This window comes from Sorex fumeus, unplaced genomic scaffold (assembly GCF_029834395.1).
Source record: "Sorex fumeus unplaced genomic scaffold, SorFum_2.1 ptg000001l, whole genome shotgun sequence".
NCBI lineage: Eukaryota > Metazoa > Chordata > Mammalia > Eulipotyphla > Soricidae > Sorex > Sorex fumeus.
The window spans coordinates 3,493,909-3,509,629 of record NW_026606058.1 but is presented as its reverse complement, the minus strand read 5'-3'; the positions used below and the strand labels follow the sequence as shown (position 1 = coordinate 3,509,629).

At 43.7% G+C, this 15,721-nt stretch overlaps 1 protein-coding gene across 1 annotated transcript; it reads left to right on the top strand.

The window, feature by feature from the left end:
* The first annotated feature begins 1,497 nt into the window (after positions 1–1,497).
* Positions 1,498–7,246, top strand: LOC130023466 (repetin-like). The gene is made up of 4 exons (XM_056114025.1): positions 1,498–1,519; positions 2,678–2,835; positions 3,840–6,201; positions 7,164–7,246. The coding sequence occupies exons 2-4, from the start codon at positions 2,698–2,700 to the stop codon at positions 7,244–7,246; spliced, it is 2,583 nt and encodes an 860-aa protein (XP_055970000.1). The 5' UTR covers positions 1,498–1,519; positions 2,678–2,697.
* The last annotated feature ends 8,475 nt before the right edge of the window (positions 7,247–15,721 follow it).

Genomic DNA, 15,721 nt, shown 5'->3' with positions numbered 1-15,721 from the left:
TGGCTTTAGTCATACTCTTAAGAATCTTTGGCAAGTCCATCTAGCTGATCCCGAGTTTCTTTATCTGTAAATGAGGAAAACCAACTCTTCAGCATGTCACAAACATCCTTTAATTCCATTCTTCTATTAAACTCTATGTTGTATCCACAGTTGCCTACTCACTCAAATTTACCAACTCAACTCACTCAAATCCTATAAATTCTCTATACTTTTAGTCTTTCCTTTCTCCCTGACAGAATCTCTCTGCCTTTTTTCAACCCACCTGAATACGCGAAGGAACAATACTTCCTAAGAATGTCTGAATGGAATCCTTAAAGACTCCATGCGCACCCAGGATCATAATACTTGTACTTCTTATGAACATCGCACCTGGATTTCCACAACTTGTTTTACGTAAAGCTTTATTTCAACTGAACTAAAAAAGTTCCCTGTACTTTTGTGACTCCCTTGAAGAATCCTGAATATAGTCAATATCAGAAAATGTTTTTACTAATAACTGATGTTTGGATATAGAGGGGGAAATACAATAAAGGATTTTATCTTTAGATGTAAGACAAAAGGAAACATGTATAAATCTGGAGCTATTTTTCACCTCCAATAAGAATCTCAATGACTTCGTAACTTAATAATTCACTTACTACAAATATTTGCATAGAATTTTCTATACTTAAAATACTTCTGACATAGCAAGAGTACAACGACAGGGGACAAATGGAGGTTCAGGTCCGATAGCGTCTCATTACAGATGTGAGAGCACCTATTCTCCGTCAACTCCAACTTGTTTTGTTTCATTTTAGGGCACCCCAGCAGTAGCAGGATTGTAGGTCACTACAGCCATACATACTCAGGAAACCGCCTTCAACTTTCAGTAAGAATTGACTAAATGATAAAATGGCAACATCCTATGATCAAAACTGGGCAGGAATGGACTTCTACAACAGCCGCAGAGTTCATTGAGAAAAAATCAAAATAGGCCAACAGATTGAAATACACATATCTATCTACATAAGCAGAACATAAGACTGAAACAAATATTTTCTGGGAATTATATCTAGTCATACACCTAGAATTGCTAGTTCCTACTTTGACAAATTTTTGTAAGTGACTATATTGGTAATCATCTTAAGTACAATTCAACTTTTGTCTTCCATTAGTCTTGGTATGTGACATATTAAGGATGAATTCAGCTTCTATCTAATGGGACCCCCCCCAAGCATGCACGCATACATGCTCACACTCCCTTAATTAAATGGGGTTGGGACATGAAGAGTGTCATCTACCCCAAACAGGTTTGTGAGCAAGTGGGGGAAATAAGTCAACCAAACGGTTTGCAGAAGGAGAGAGGTCAAGCTGGGATGAGTTGGGCTGGGCCGAAGTGATTCAGGCTCTGCCACAAAATGGGTGTGTTCTGGGATTGCCAAGTAGGACAATTAAAATCCCTATAAATAGGATGCATTTTCAGGTCTCCAGTATCCTCTCTGGCTTCTGAATCTTCTGCGCATCATTCCTCCTTCAGCAGGTAAGCCGGGCAAGGGGGGAATGGCAGTATCTATGAGGTTTTAAAGGCGCCTGTGATGGAATGGGCTCCGGAAGTCTGAGACTATTCCCAGTCGGTGAGAGTTTTGGGAATCTTACTGATTCTTTTTTGCTCGATCTGAGATTATGATGTATGGAGTGGTCTACTTGTAGTCTGTAAAATCTACATGTTTTATTCCGTATCCTCGGTACCCCAAAACTAAGGACTAGAACTATTGGTGGAAAGTTTCATCTCCCACGGAACATTTCATTTTCATGCAAATTAAGTAAGACCCAAAATTTTTAATTCATGAGAGCCCAGCTTCTGGACGATGGGGCCACAGAAGCATTCAAGTCTTGCTATTAGGAATTGACATAAGCATCTTATCTTGCCTCGTGTAATTCATTAGTTATAACTTAGTCTTGTAGAAATCACTGTATACTTTGGAACGTGCAGTGAACTTTGCAATTAGGAGTTTGGTTTGGGGGCCTGTAAACTTAGTAACTGTAATTGTCACAGTATAAGAAGAAAAGTTGCTATTGAGATACAAATCCTCAAAGACCCAAACCTCCCATATGCCAATGTGAACCTAGGTTATGGTATATGTCCCCTGTCATCCGTGTAGCTTGTTGGCTTATTTTATTTTTTATTTTATTTATTTATTATTGAAACATTGGCTTATTTTTGTCTGTAAATAGTTTTATAGTCCCTGATTCTGCTTCATACTATTTCAAAATAACCGTTCTGGCCTGAAACACTTGTTGAAATTTAGTATCGCATACAGTTTTCTTAGCCCCTATGACGGAACTCTAACTTCTGGCACTGCTTTTATGAATTTTCTGACCATTCTTCATTTTTTTCCTAATAATGAGTTTTTTAATCAATCAAGTCCTCCCTAAAGTAGAAGACAGAAAAATGTCTGCCATATTTGGATTTTAGGAAATTGCTCTCTTTTTTATAGCAGGAGACTTTGAATATTCACCTGTCTCTTACCACTGCACATTACATTCAAAGTCCCTGATAAGGACCAAAGGGACAATGGAGTGTGGCTAAAAGAAGTCTCTGTTATTTGAATTTCTTTCATAATAGAGCTGCTTTCCTTCTGAAAATACTTCTTGATCTTCATCCTAAATACAGACAAAATTTTGTTTCTTCTTTTAGGTTCACCTGTCTTTGTCAAGATGACTCAACTCCTGGACAGCATCATCAATGTGATCAAAGTGTTCCAGCAACATGCTGAAGAGGATGGAGATTGTACCTCACTCTGCAAAAAGGAGTTGAAGCAGTTGCTCTTCACTGAGTTTGGAGACAACCTCCGGGTAAGTTACAAAGACTCCAAGTCCCATGGAGTCAAGCATGAGTGACTCCGACAACTGCATACAGGACTTGATGGTTTGGTTTGGTTTGGTCTAGTTTGTAAGGAGAAGATTGGTCATGTACCAGACGATAATTAAATGAATTTCAGGTAGCTCTTTAGAAGTTTTCTTTTACTAAACATATATATGTGTATATAAACATGTGTGCACATGTTGGTGGCATGTACTTTTTCATGCTTTCATTCACACATAAACACACACACACACACACACATATGCTCCTACATGTATCTGTGCTTTAGCAGGTCAGAATAGAACTTCAAACTGAAAGAAAGCCTCAGAGCAATTATATCTTAATTTCTATTGTTTACTGTCATCCATATATCTCACTCACTCATTCATTTAATAAAGTATAGTTGATCACTTGCTTCACACCAGCACTATCCTAAGCACTGGAAATTTAGATAGGAATAAAACCAGTTTCCTGAGCATCTGGTGGGAAAGTAGTAGTAAACAAACAATTACAATACAATATGTGATGAAATACGATGGCTTCCTCAAATGACTGAAATAAATTATTAGTAAAATTATTTCAAATAAATCTACATGCTTCATATGTTGTTGTTCAGCATATGTTTTGCCAAGCAAAGGATGAGGCTCTGGGACCCATTTTTTCAAAGAGTAGATTCAAGCCTAATCCACTTCAGATTAATGGTTTTTGAAAATCCACAGGACTGAAAAAACCGGGGTACTGACAGTGGCAAACATCTAACTAGTCATAAAAGAGCAATTGACTTTTTTTCTCTTTTTGGGTCACACCCGGCAATGCACAGGGGTTACTCCTGGATCATGCACTCAGAAATCACTCCTGGCGGTGCTTGGGGAACCATATGGGATGCTGGGAATTGAACCCGGGTTGGCCATGTGCAAGGCAAACACCCTACCCGCTGTGCTATCGCTCCAGTCCAAGAGCAATTGATTTTATTCCTTATTTTATCCTCTCATAGAGGCCAAATGACCCGGAGACTGTGGAAACCATCCTGACCATCTTGGATAAAGACAGAAATGACCGTGTTGATTTTCATGAATATCTCCTGTTGGTATTCCGGTTGGCCCAAGCCTGCTTTCATCAACTGGATAATGGTTCATGTCGAAACAGAACCTCTCAGCAAGGGGAACAGGAGGGAACACAACACCATAAGTTTCCGGGAAGTACAGGTAGACCACACAGACACAGGCATGAAGAAGGAAGTCAGGACTCTCACCATGGTGAGTCTGGGAGACAAGGCAGGGATTCTCACTGTGGTCAGTCTGAGAGACAAGGCAGGGATTCTCACCAAGGTCAGTCTGAGAGACAAGGCAGGGATTCTCACTGTGGTCAGTCTGAGAGACAAGATAGGGATTCTCGCCATGGTCAGTCTGAGAGACAAGGCAGAGACTCCCACTGTGGTGAGTCTGAGAGACAAGGCAGGGATTCTCACTGTGGTCAGTCTGAGAGACAAGGCAGGGATTCTCACCAAGGTCAGTCTGAGAGACAAGATAGAGATTCTCGCCATGGTCAGTCTGAGAGACAAGGCAGGGACTCTCACCACAGTCAGTCTGAGAGACAAGGCAGAGACTCCCACTGTGGTCAGTCTGAGAGACAAGGCAGGGACTCTCACCACAGTCAGTCTGAGAGACAAGGCAGAGACTCCCACTGTGGTGAGTCTGAGAGACAAGGCAGGGATTCTCACCAAGGTCAGTCTGAGAGACAAGGCAGAGACTCCCACTGTGGTGAGTCTGAGAGACAAGGCAGGGATTCTCACCAAGGTCAGTCTGAGAGACAAGGCAGAGACTCCCACTGTGGTGAGTCTGAGAGACAAGGCAGGGATTCTCACCACAGTCAGTCTGAGAGACAAGGCAGAGACTCCCACTGTGGTGAGTCTGAGAGAGAAGGTAGGGACTACAGTTCTGGTCAAAGGTCGAATCATAACTCTAGCAGTGGTCAACCTAAAAGACATGGATATATCCTTGCTTTGAATCAGTATGAAAGTCAAGTCCAGGGTCAATATGGGCAGTCTGAAAGACTCAGACAACAATCAAGTTGTGGTCAGTATGGAAGATTTGGAGAGCACTCTTGCTCTAGTCATGTAAACCAACAGGAAACTGGCTCTTATTTTGGACAGACCGGGAGACTGGGTCAGGAATCTAGATATCGTAGACAAGGTCAAGGTTCCCTCTGTGGTCAGACAGACAGACAAGGCTTAGGATCTCAGTGTAGTCAGTCAGGAAGACAAGAACAGCGTTACCACCACGGTCAAACAGACAGACAAGGTCTGGGATCTCAGTGCAGTCAAACAGACGAGCAAGGCCAGAGTTTCCACTGTGGCCAGACAGACAGGCAAAGTCTAGGTTATCAATATGGACAGAGAGACAGTCAAGGCCAGAATTTTCACTATGGTCAGACAGACAGACAAGATCAGAGTTATTTCTATGGTCAAACAGACAGGCAAGGCATTAATTCTCCATATGGCCAGACAGACAGACAAGGCCAGAGCTATGGTTATGGTCAGACAGATAGGCAAGGGCTGAACTCTCCATATGATCGAACCAACAGACAGGGCCAGAATTATCATTATGATCAGACTGACAAACAAGACCAAAGTTATTATTATGATCAGACATACAGACAAGGTCAAGGTTATGATGGTCAGACAAACAGACAAGACCAGAGTTATCACCATGGTCAGACTGACAGACAAGGCCTGAGCTCTCAATATGGTCAATCAGTTACTGGAGGAACTGGACAAAACAGGTACTTTCAAGGGAATGAGGGAACAAGCAGAGACTCGTTTTTTGAGGAATCAGGAAGATCAAGGAGACCAAGTGGACAGACTCAAGGACAGAGATTGCAGTCTAGGGGAAGTCAGCAGAACAGCCAGCAGACTTGGGAGCTTGAGGAGCCTAGCCAACACAAATTCATATCTCAAATTCTACAAGAACAACCACTCCATCATAGTACAGGGCAGGGACAAAGACAGGCTCAGACCAGGCAGAGCTGTGGTGAAAGGCAAAATCACCAGGTAGAAGAACACAGCCATCAAAGCAGGGACAGACATGAGAGACAAGGAAGTTCATGTGAGCTGCAGGACAGGCAAACCCATGGACAGGGACAGAGCTGCCAGACAAGGGGCAGGCAGACCCATGAGGAGGGACAGAGCTGCCAGACAAGGGGCAGGCAGACCCATGAGGAGGGACAGAGCTGCCAGACAAGGGGCAGGCAGACCCATGAGGAGGGACAGAGCTGCCAGACAAGGGGCAGGCAGACCCATGAGGAGGGACAGAGCTGGCAGACAAGGGGCAGGCAGACCCATGAACAGGGACAGAGCTGTCAAACAAGGGGCAGGCAGACCCACGAACAGGGACAGAGCTGTCAAACAAGGGGCAGGCAGACCCATGAAGAAGGGCAGTGCTGCCAGACAAGGGGCAGACAGACCCATGAGGAGGGACAGAGCTGTCAGACAAGGGGCAGGCAGATCCATGAACAGGGACAGAGCTGTCAGGAAAGGGGCAGGCAGACCCATGAGGAGGGACAGAGTTGCCAGGCAATGGTCAGACAAACCCATGAAGAAGGGCAGAGCTGTCAGACAAGGGGCAGGCAGACCCATGAGGAGGGACAGAGCTGTCAGACAAGGGGCAGGCAGACCCATGAACAGGGACAGAGCTGTCAGACAAGGGACAGGCAAACCCATGAAGAAGGGCAGTGCTGCCAGACAAGGGGCAGGCAAACCTATGAACAGGGACAGAGCTGTCAGGAAAGGGGCAGGCAGACCCATGAGGAGGGACAGAGCTGTCAGGAAAGGGGCAGGCAGACCCATGAACAGGGACAGAGCTGTCAGGAAAGGGGCAGGCGAACCCATGAGGAGGGACAGAGCTGCCAGACAAGGGGCAGGCAGACCCATGAGGAGGGACAGAGCTGCCAGACAAGGGGCAGGCAGACCCAGCGCGATGAACAGAATCATCAGAGATGTGGCAGGCAAACCCATGAGATACATCAAAATTGTCAGCAACAATGGGGTAGGCAAAGCCAGGAGGAGAAAGACAGATATCAAGGAACCCAGCACCAACAATCTCATGAAACCCAGGGCAGCTGTTCTAACAGACAAAACTTCCACATGGATGAGGATATCCACAGCCACGGTTCACAGGGAAGACACAGTGACATGACCTCCCATTCACGCCAGAGTGGTGGGAAGCCCCGAGGAAGAGAACAGGGAGGGAGCCACCTTGGTATTGGCTCCAGCCCCCTCTATGACTATGTGCAAGAGCAAAAAGCACACGGATACTACTAGGTTGTGCACCGGAGCTGAAGCGGCACGTCGTCAAGGAAGAGATCTACAAGTCAAGTTATCCTTATTTCTGTTTAAGAGGCTAAAACGTGTCTTCCTCTCCTCTATTCTGTCTACCTACAAAGACGCTTTTAAGGATTTGTATTCACTTTTAGAGCATTTAGTAGAAATGTTTTGGTTTTCTGGCTGGTGAAATATGTTGGGGCAAATTGGGTGAGATAATCAGATCCCAATTTTGAGTAATTTGGGGATTTTATCATTTCCTGGCTTCCCCGCCATTAGGTGGGATATGGTTAGATCATTGAAGGGTAGAAACTTCTCCAAAAATTTTAGGAACAGAAAAGCTACTCTGAAGATAAACACTGCAGACCAAAGGCAAGACACCTGGACTTTTGTGAGCATTGGCTTATTTGGGGAAAAAAAATCAAGAAGTACAAGTCTCATCATCTACACGAAAACAAACTATATAAGAAATTTTTGGAAGAGGCAGAGACTGTAGATGACTCTGATGTTCACAACAGTTCTGTGCTTAGTCTCCTACCCGTCTGCAAAGAAACAGTATTCTGAGTTCCTATTACTTAAACTGACCAGAAATTCTATATCAATGTCTTTAATCATTTCTGAGCATAAAAAAAAACAAGAAAAAGAAAAATGCCATCTATTTTGCATATTTTAAGAAACAAAGTGCATTAATTTATAGCTCCTGATATCTGAACCCTTCACAAGATAATCCATGGAACTGTATTAAAATACCTAATAAATGATTGGTGAGCAATTAACTCCATGACTTTTTTCCTTCTTTACTGTGGAGTCATGAACTCTTCACGTGTACCCAATTTCTCAAGAAGACATCACTTCTTGATTTCAAAAAACTCTTTGTTCTTTGATTTCCTGCCTCCTCCTCAAACTAAGAATCAGTAAGAAATAAGAAATTTCAAAATGAGCTTACCTAAATATTTTTAATTCCTGCTCATGAGAGAATTACATTTGACCCCTGCTTCACATCCACCTCTACATTCAAATGATCATTAGGTCTTGCCAAATCAATGGCACCATTGCCATTATCTCATTAGTCTCTTCATTTTTCCATCTCTATAGTTATAATCTTCCTTTTCTTCAGTAGCATCGAAGATACTTTAGAACAAAGTTCACATCCTTAGCATAGCATACAGGCCCTTTGTCATTTGACCCATATGACCTATCCATTCAGTTCTCAATAAAGGACCTTGCTAAGGCCATCCCATGCTCCAACTATACTGAGGACTTTGTCTTTTCTTAGTATATTAAGATCTTTTGTATCTTTGAAAATACCATTCATACACTGAAAAGCCTCCTCTCTATTTTATGTTGGACAAAAAAAATCTTATGTGTTCCAACTAAGATACTAACATTTTAGTATTATTATACCTGAGAAGTCTTCCTGAATGCAGTTCTTCACTAATTTCTCATTCTTATTCTGTTATATTGTCACAAACCCTATTGTAATTCTACCTGGAAGGACAGAAAAGACTTTCATAGAGGAAAGCATATAAGTTAGTGTCATGATCCTAGGGAAGATGATGAGAAGTTCCAGGGCCTATTCTAGATATTAAACACAATGGGAATGCCCATAAGTTGTCTGCTGTTAAAACTGCTTATGTATAAGATGTGTAACTGCTTAACTGCTTATGTATAAAATGAATCTTCTTCACAAATGTTCTCTATCACTTAGACCTTCCTCAGAAAGCAAAATCAGAGAATATATAATATATTCTACTCGGATTGGAGTCGAGCATCCTCCACACAGATCCTCCAAATTCCAGTAGGTAGGGGTCACACCCGCCACCTGGCCCCCTGGCGCCGTGTAATCCCATCAGCGGCCAAGACTCAGAGACTATAAAATCCAGCTCCCAGAACCGCGTGGCCGCATTCGCCGCATGACATCTTATCAGGACATCTTTTTATGACATCTTATTATCTCATTCCTACTTTGGACAAACTTGCAGGCTATCGAATGTAGCCTGCCCACAGGGCAGAGTCTGGCAAACTCCCCGTGGCGTACCCAATATGCCAAATCCCAGTAACAATGATGGGTCTCATTCTCCAAAAGAGCCTTGAATATAATCTCAGGGCTAGGATGAAAGAGACGTTACTGGGGCCTGCTCGAGGCAATCGACGAATAACAATATCTGGGGAGATAATATGAAGGTCATGATCAGTTGACCCTGATTCAATCCCTACCACCACAGAGCCTCTCAAGCATCTCTAGGTGTTCCCTGGAACCACAAGGCCCGAGCAGCACCACAGCCTCAGGCCCTAGCACTGACTCACTGCCCTAGTTGCTAGAGCACTGACAAGAATAAACCCTGGATCCCCTGAAAACCCTTCAGAAGCACTTCCCCAAAATAAAATAAGTAAAATAAATAAAACCAAAGTTGGGAAATCTAGATATCTGTAAACTGTTCAGACTTTATGGAGAGTCCCAGTTGGCCAGTAGGACAATTGAAAAGACTTAGACATTCCACGCAGAAAGAGGATCATGAGTAAAACCTGGGAATGAAAACTGAGACACATTAAATAAGGCAAAAAAGATACATACATATATAAAGAGCAGAGAATTAAAATGAAAAGAGAAACAGCCATAACAAGGGGGACTCCAAAACCTACCATAAAATATGGAATATTTGATTTTAATAATTTTGTTTTGAGGCCACACCAAATGCTGCATGGGGTTTACTCCTGGCTCTGCACTCAGGAATCACTACCAGCAGTGCTCAGGAGACTATATGGGGTGCCAGGGATGGAACCTGGATTGGCTATATGTAAGTCAAATGCCCTACCTGCTATGCCATCACTTTGGCCCCAGTATTGTATATTTTTCACTACAAGTAGGATCCGGGCTGGAGCATTAGCACAGCGGGTAGGGTGTTTGCCTTGCACGCGGCTGACCCAGGTTTGATTCCTCCGTCCCTCTCAGAGCCTGGCAAGCTACCGAGAGTATCCCGCCTGCACAGCAGAGCCTAGCAAGCTCCCCGTGGCATATTCGATATGCCAAAAACAGTAACAAAAAGCCTCACAATGGAGATGTTACTGATGCCCGCAAATCGATGAACAGTGAGAGGACAGTGCTACAGTGGAGTGCTACAAGTAGGATCCACAAAAGTTTTCTGAGAAGAAAATGAGACAAAAGATTGGCAAAAGAGTTATTTAAGATAGAGAGGAAAAGCTAATATATGAACAGAGAGAAACACATATAAGATGGAATGTGTAAGAAAGAGAGATAAAGCTGATATAAGGAAGAGTTAGGGAATCCAAGAGATACCACAGAGGTAAAGGTAAAGGCCCTCCCGTTGATCGTCGATTTGCTCGAGCGGGCCCAGTAACATCTCCATTGGAGACTTTGTTGTTACTGTGTCTGGCATATCAAATACTCTCTGTAGCTTGCCGGGCTCTCCGAGAGGGGCAGAGGAATCGAACTCGGGTCGGCCATGTTGGCCTCTTGTAAGGCGAACGCCCTACCGCTGTGCTATCACTCCAGCCCACCACAGAGGTAAGACTTGCATATGATCAGCTCTGGTTTGTCACTGGTATGGCATATGATTTCCTGAGCACCACTAGGACTGACGCCTGAGCACAGAACCAGGACTAATCCCTGAGCACTACTGGGTGTGGCCACAAGACAAACAAACAAACAAACAAGCCTGAGCTACATGAATTTGATTGCTGTTAATTTTCTCATCATAGTTGCAACATAAGTCACACAGTTCTTCAGGTACTGCAGATGGGAGGACTATTGAATTCTGACTATTAAGGCCAATAAGACAAATACAGGGGTCTATCCCGAAGAGGGTAGAAAGTAGGTAAGAGGGGAAACACAACAAACATGCTAAAGGATCCCTAGAAATAGGCTCTGCAACTTTCAAAACAAACAAACAAACAACTCTTTAGGTCAAAGCCATGAAGCAATATTTTGAATTTGCTCAAGTGAAATGTTCAAACTGAAAAGTTCCACTGTTTCCTCTTTATCAAATGGAACTTGCAGTGTGCACCCAAGTGTTGACTGAATGCTCACAGAACAGCTCTACACACACACACACACACACACACACACACACACACACGCACGTCATTATCTTGCTTCTTGCCTCATTCTACATTTTCAAATCTGTTCCCCACAGTGCTCCAATAAGTATGCCATTTACGTTTCATTTTAAGTGTATAACATCCCCAGTACCCATATCTGCTTAGACAATTTCCTCCATATGAATGCTCTTCTGTTACCTGTAAAAATTTTACTCATTCTAATAACATATGGAAGACTAACCACACATACAGAACTCATCACATTACAATGAAGTCAATTAAACGCATATGCTTCCAATACCAACCTGTAAGCTCCTAAAAGACAGCATTAAGCATGGTGATTGGTTAATTATATTGGGGAACCTGGAATTTATAATTTCAAAGGTATATATTTTAAGACCTACTTCCACCACTTTCTAATTTCTGTTTGTTTGTTTTGGTTCGACTTTTGGGCCACATCAGGCAATGCTCCGGGGTTACTCCTGGATCTACACTCAGGAATTACTCCTGGCATTGTTTGGGGGACCATACTGGATGCCAGGGATTGAACCGGGTTGGCCACATGCAAGGCAAGTCTGTTAGCCGCTGTATTATCTCTCCAGCCTAATTATCTTAGAAAAGCATCTTATCCCTTTAATTCTTAGTTTTCTCATCTGGAAATTGGGGTCTAAAACTTTAGAAATTTGTTGAAAATGGATTGAGGTAGCATATGCAAAGCAATTAATAATATTGCAACTTCTTGTTTATTTCATTGATATTTTATATCACTTTTGCATTTTAATAGAAAATTAATAAATGCTTATTTTATTATTGAAAAGTTCAGCTTAAGTGTCAGATACTCCAAGGAAATTTATTGGACTTCTCCTTCTTTCCAAACGACATTAATAATAAGTCTCCCTTCAAGGAATATCTTTAGAAACCTTCCACGTAATTATAGTCTACATAATTATAGGTATCACTGAGAAGCTTTTGTTCCATGACTATCCTATAAATTCATTTAGAAGTTTGAATAGAGCTGCCCAAACATTATTCTAAACATCACAGTTAGCACAGCTGTCAAGCATTCTTCAGAATTGGAGAATGCTTGTGGAATTAATGCAGCCTAAGGAACTCTCCCTGTTGTAACAGGACTCCCTTCATGTCTGGCACTACCACTGTGGTTCTGTGATCCTATTCTGCCATTAGCACTGTTTTCATCCACCCACTTTCTCCCTGCACTCAAAACCCAGTCTTCCTCTCCTCTATTTCCTGTGCCCTTCCACCCACCTCTAAGTCCCATTTAAATAGAAGTTCTTCAATGCATCAAGTAGGAGCCTTGGCACTTTCAAAAATGAAAGCAAAAATGGTGGCCTTAAACCCAAACAGGTTGAGAGTGTAGACCAAGCTGTTTATCACTATACCAAGTGCTCTTACCAAGATCCTCTTCATGAAATACTTAAGAAGCACGTTTACAGGAAACATTTTCAGCGTGTGACAGTACCTTATACAGCAACGGCAGGTGAAAAGTCATTCAATGGTGCAGTCCCAGGAAGAGTGCCTGGGAAGAGAGTAGCATTCACTACAAGCGATGCCTTTTCATGCCAAAGTCGTATAAAACTGGTTCAACATGTCATTCTACAAACAAATAGGCTATTACGTCACTGCCATGAGTAAACAAATGTGGTGATTCCCTGAGTCAAATTTTTTTTGGGGGGGTCACAACTGGCGATGCACAGGGGTTACTCCTGGCTCTTCACTCAGGAATTACCCCTGGAGGGGCTCAGGGGACCATATTGAATGCTGGAAACCAAACCCAGGTTGGCCATGTGCAAGGCAAACACCCTACCTGCTGTGCTATTGATCCAGCACCCCCTGAGTCAAATCTTTGATGTTCACTGCTTCTAAGCCTCAAAAGAAGAAGGGCATGGAACTGCAGTCAAGAACTGGTTCCCTTGGGGTATGGTGCTACCAGCAAGTCAATCGGTACCTGCAGGGTGAGTGCATAGGCAGCCTGACGGTGCCTTCAGATTTCCTGATACCCCAAGATTGTTGCTGTGCCTTTGGCCAGACCTCAACAACTTGTGGCCAAGTTCATCAAGAAATTAAAGGACTAAAAGTTAGGTATGTGGGAGCCACACCCACAAACCACCTCCGGCTCCGCTATATAAGCTCATTTATCAGCTTTGCTTCAGAGACCCATAAATAAATCTCTGGAAAGATCAAAATCCACAGTTAATCTTGGACCTGTGCAAGGCTGAACCGACCGGGGAAAATCAGAGAGGGGTGGATTAGTCCGGTGCCCGCCCAGGCAGAGCCCCTGGCAGACCCTTGCTTCCACAGTCCAATGTCACTGCCGTACCCCCAACCTGACTCCACTGCCTCAGGATGGGACCCACTGAGACATAATCTGCTGAAAATTCAAGTATGTAATATGATGTCCACTACCTCCACTACCCAGCTGCCACCATGCTCCAGGCCGCTTTCAGGACTCTCGGGCCGAGACTCATGCATGAGTGAAGCCCTATAGAATCTGGCAAGCGGAACTTTGTGACATTGGATTCCAGACTCAACAGAACCCGGAAACAGAGATCCTCTGCCTGCTCCCTCCAATCTCCAGCCACCCAGGGATCACACCCAGAAGCCCCACTCTATCGGTACCAGATAAATACCTCATTGGCAGACCTCTACTACCTCCACTACCCAGTCAACGCCATGCTCCAGGCAGCTTTCCAGACACATCACAAGATACTTAATACCCATGTTCCAAGATTACTGCACCATATTTGACGGGGTTCAAATATAGTTTGAACCATGGGAACACCTGCAAGGGTGATTAGAGGCTGCCTTAAAAGCCTCTATCCCTTTGGAGAGGTTGGCAAGCTACAGAGAGTATCCAGCCCGCATGGCAGAGCCTGGAAAGCTATCTGTGGAGTATCTGATATACCAAAAACAGTAAATACAATGGGTCTCATCCCCCTGACCCTGGAAAAGGCACCAATATGGCAGCATTTAAAAGGATGAGGATGGAGAGGCTGATAAAATCTCAAGGCTGAACAAGGCTGCCAAAACAAAGAAAGACTAAAATGACTGTCTGTACTTTCAATGCACGTATGCTGGCATCGGATGTATCCATCGAGGACCTGATGGTGCAAAGGCGAAAGATCAAGTACAACATCATTGGTCTGACCAAGACGAGAAGGCATCCACCACATCATGCCATTTTAGACACTGGAGAACTGTTCCTCAGAACATGCAACAGAAGAGGCGTCGGTGGTGTTGGTGTCCTTGTCAACACAAACTTGGCCATGAACATTGATTCATTTGAATGCCTAACAACCCAAATTGGACGATTACACTTGAATAGATGTGACTCACTGCCGGCAGTTTCTATCTTCGTTGTCTACTCACCAACATCCAATTATGATGAAGAAGAAATTGAGAAGTTCTACATGGAGCTGGAGAAGTTCTATAAAGAAGACCACACCTTCTACAAGATCATTGTGGGTGATTTTAATAGGACTGAGAAGATCAGCCAAAGAACTCCACATCAGGACCCATGACCTAGAATGGAATGAACGGGGTGAGAGACTGTCTGAGTTCATCATGTCGACCAAGACCATCTATGGTAACGCACAGTTCCAGAAGGTCGAATCTAAATGTTGGACATGGGAGTCTCCCGGTGGACGGTTCCACAACAAAACTGACCACATCATATTCAATCAATGGTTTTGCCTGACCAATGTCACTGTTTTCCCAAAATTCCAAACCGTATCGGACCACCGTCTCCTTCATGCAAAATTCTACTTCGTGGAGTGGGGAGAAAGGACCGCAAAGTTTAAGAAGAGAACTCCCAGAATGACCACTAAGTGGGAACTCTTTGGCACTATTGCGGCAACATGGGAAGATGTCGTCATTGACAACATTGACAAAGAATACGATCGATTGGTTCAGCACCTTCATGATTGTGTGAGGAATGCAGAGAGAGAGATAGCCACAAAAAGATGCCTGTCTTCGAAAACTCTCGAGCTCAATGTGGCTTGGCGCGAGGCTCAGGCAATCGCAAGCGAACATCCGAGCTCGCAAAGCAGTGCAGAGAAGCAATAAAGGAAGACCTCAAAGAGAAAAGAGCAGCAGTGCTGGCAGATGCGGCAGAAGCCAGGAAAGGCATTCATAATGCCTGCCTGTCCTTCGTCAACTACAAGACCAAGATGACGGCCCTCCGACATCCTGATGGATCTATCACATCTTCCAGAAGGGCAATGAAGAAGATTATCCATGACTTCTACTCGGATCTCTTCGAGAGCCACGTCCACCTGCCCATATACCAAATTCTGCAGGATGGTTATGTCATTCCCAACATTCTCCCTTCTGAAATCCAACATGCCATTTTGTCAGTAAAGAAGTGAACAGCACCTGGTCCAGACAAGTCAGACCTGAACACCTGAAGAAACTGCTGTCAGTACTCATCAATACATCGGCTCGGCTCTTCACACACTACCTCTCTGAATGCAAGGTTCCCT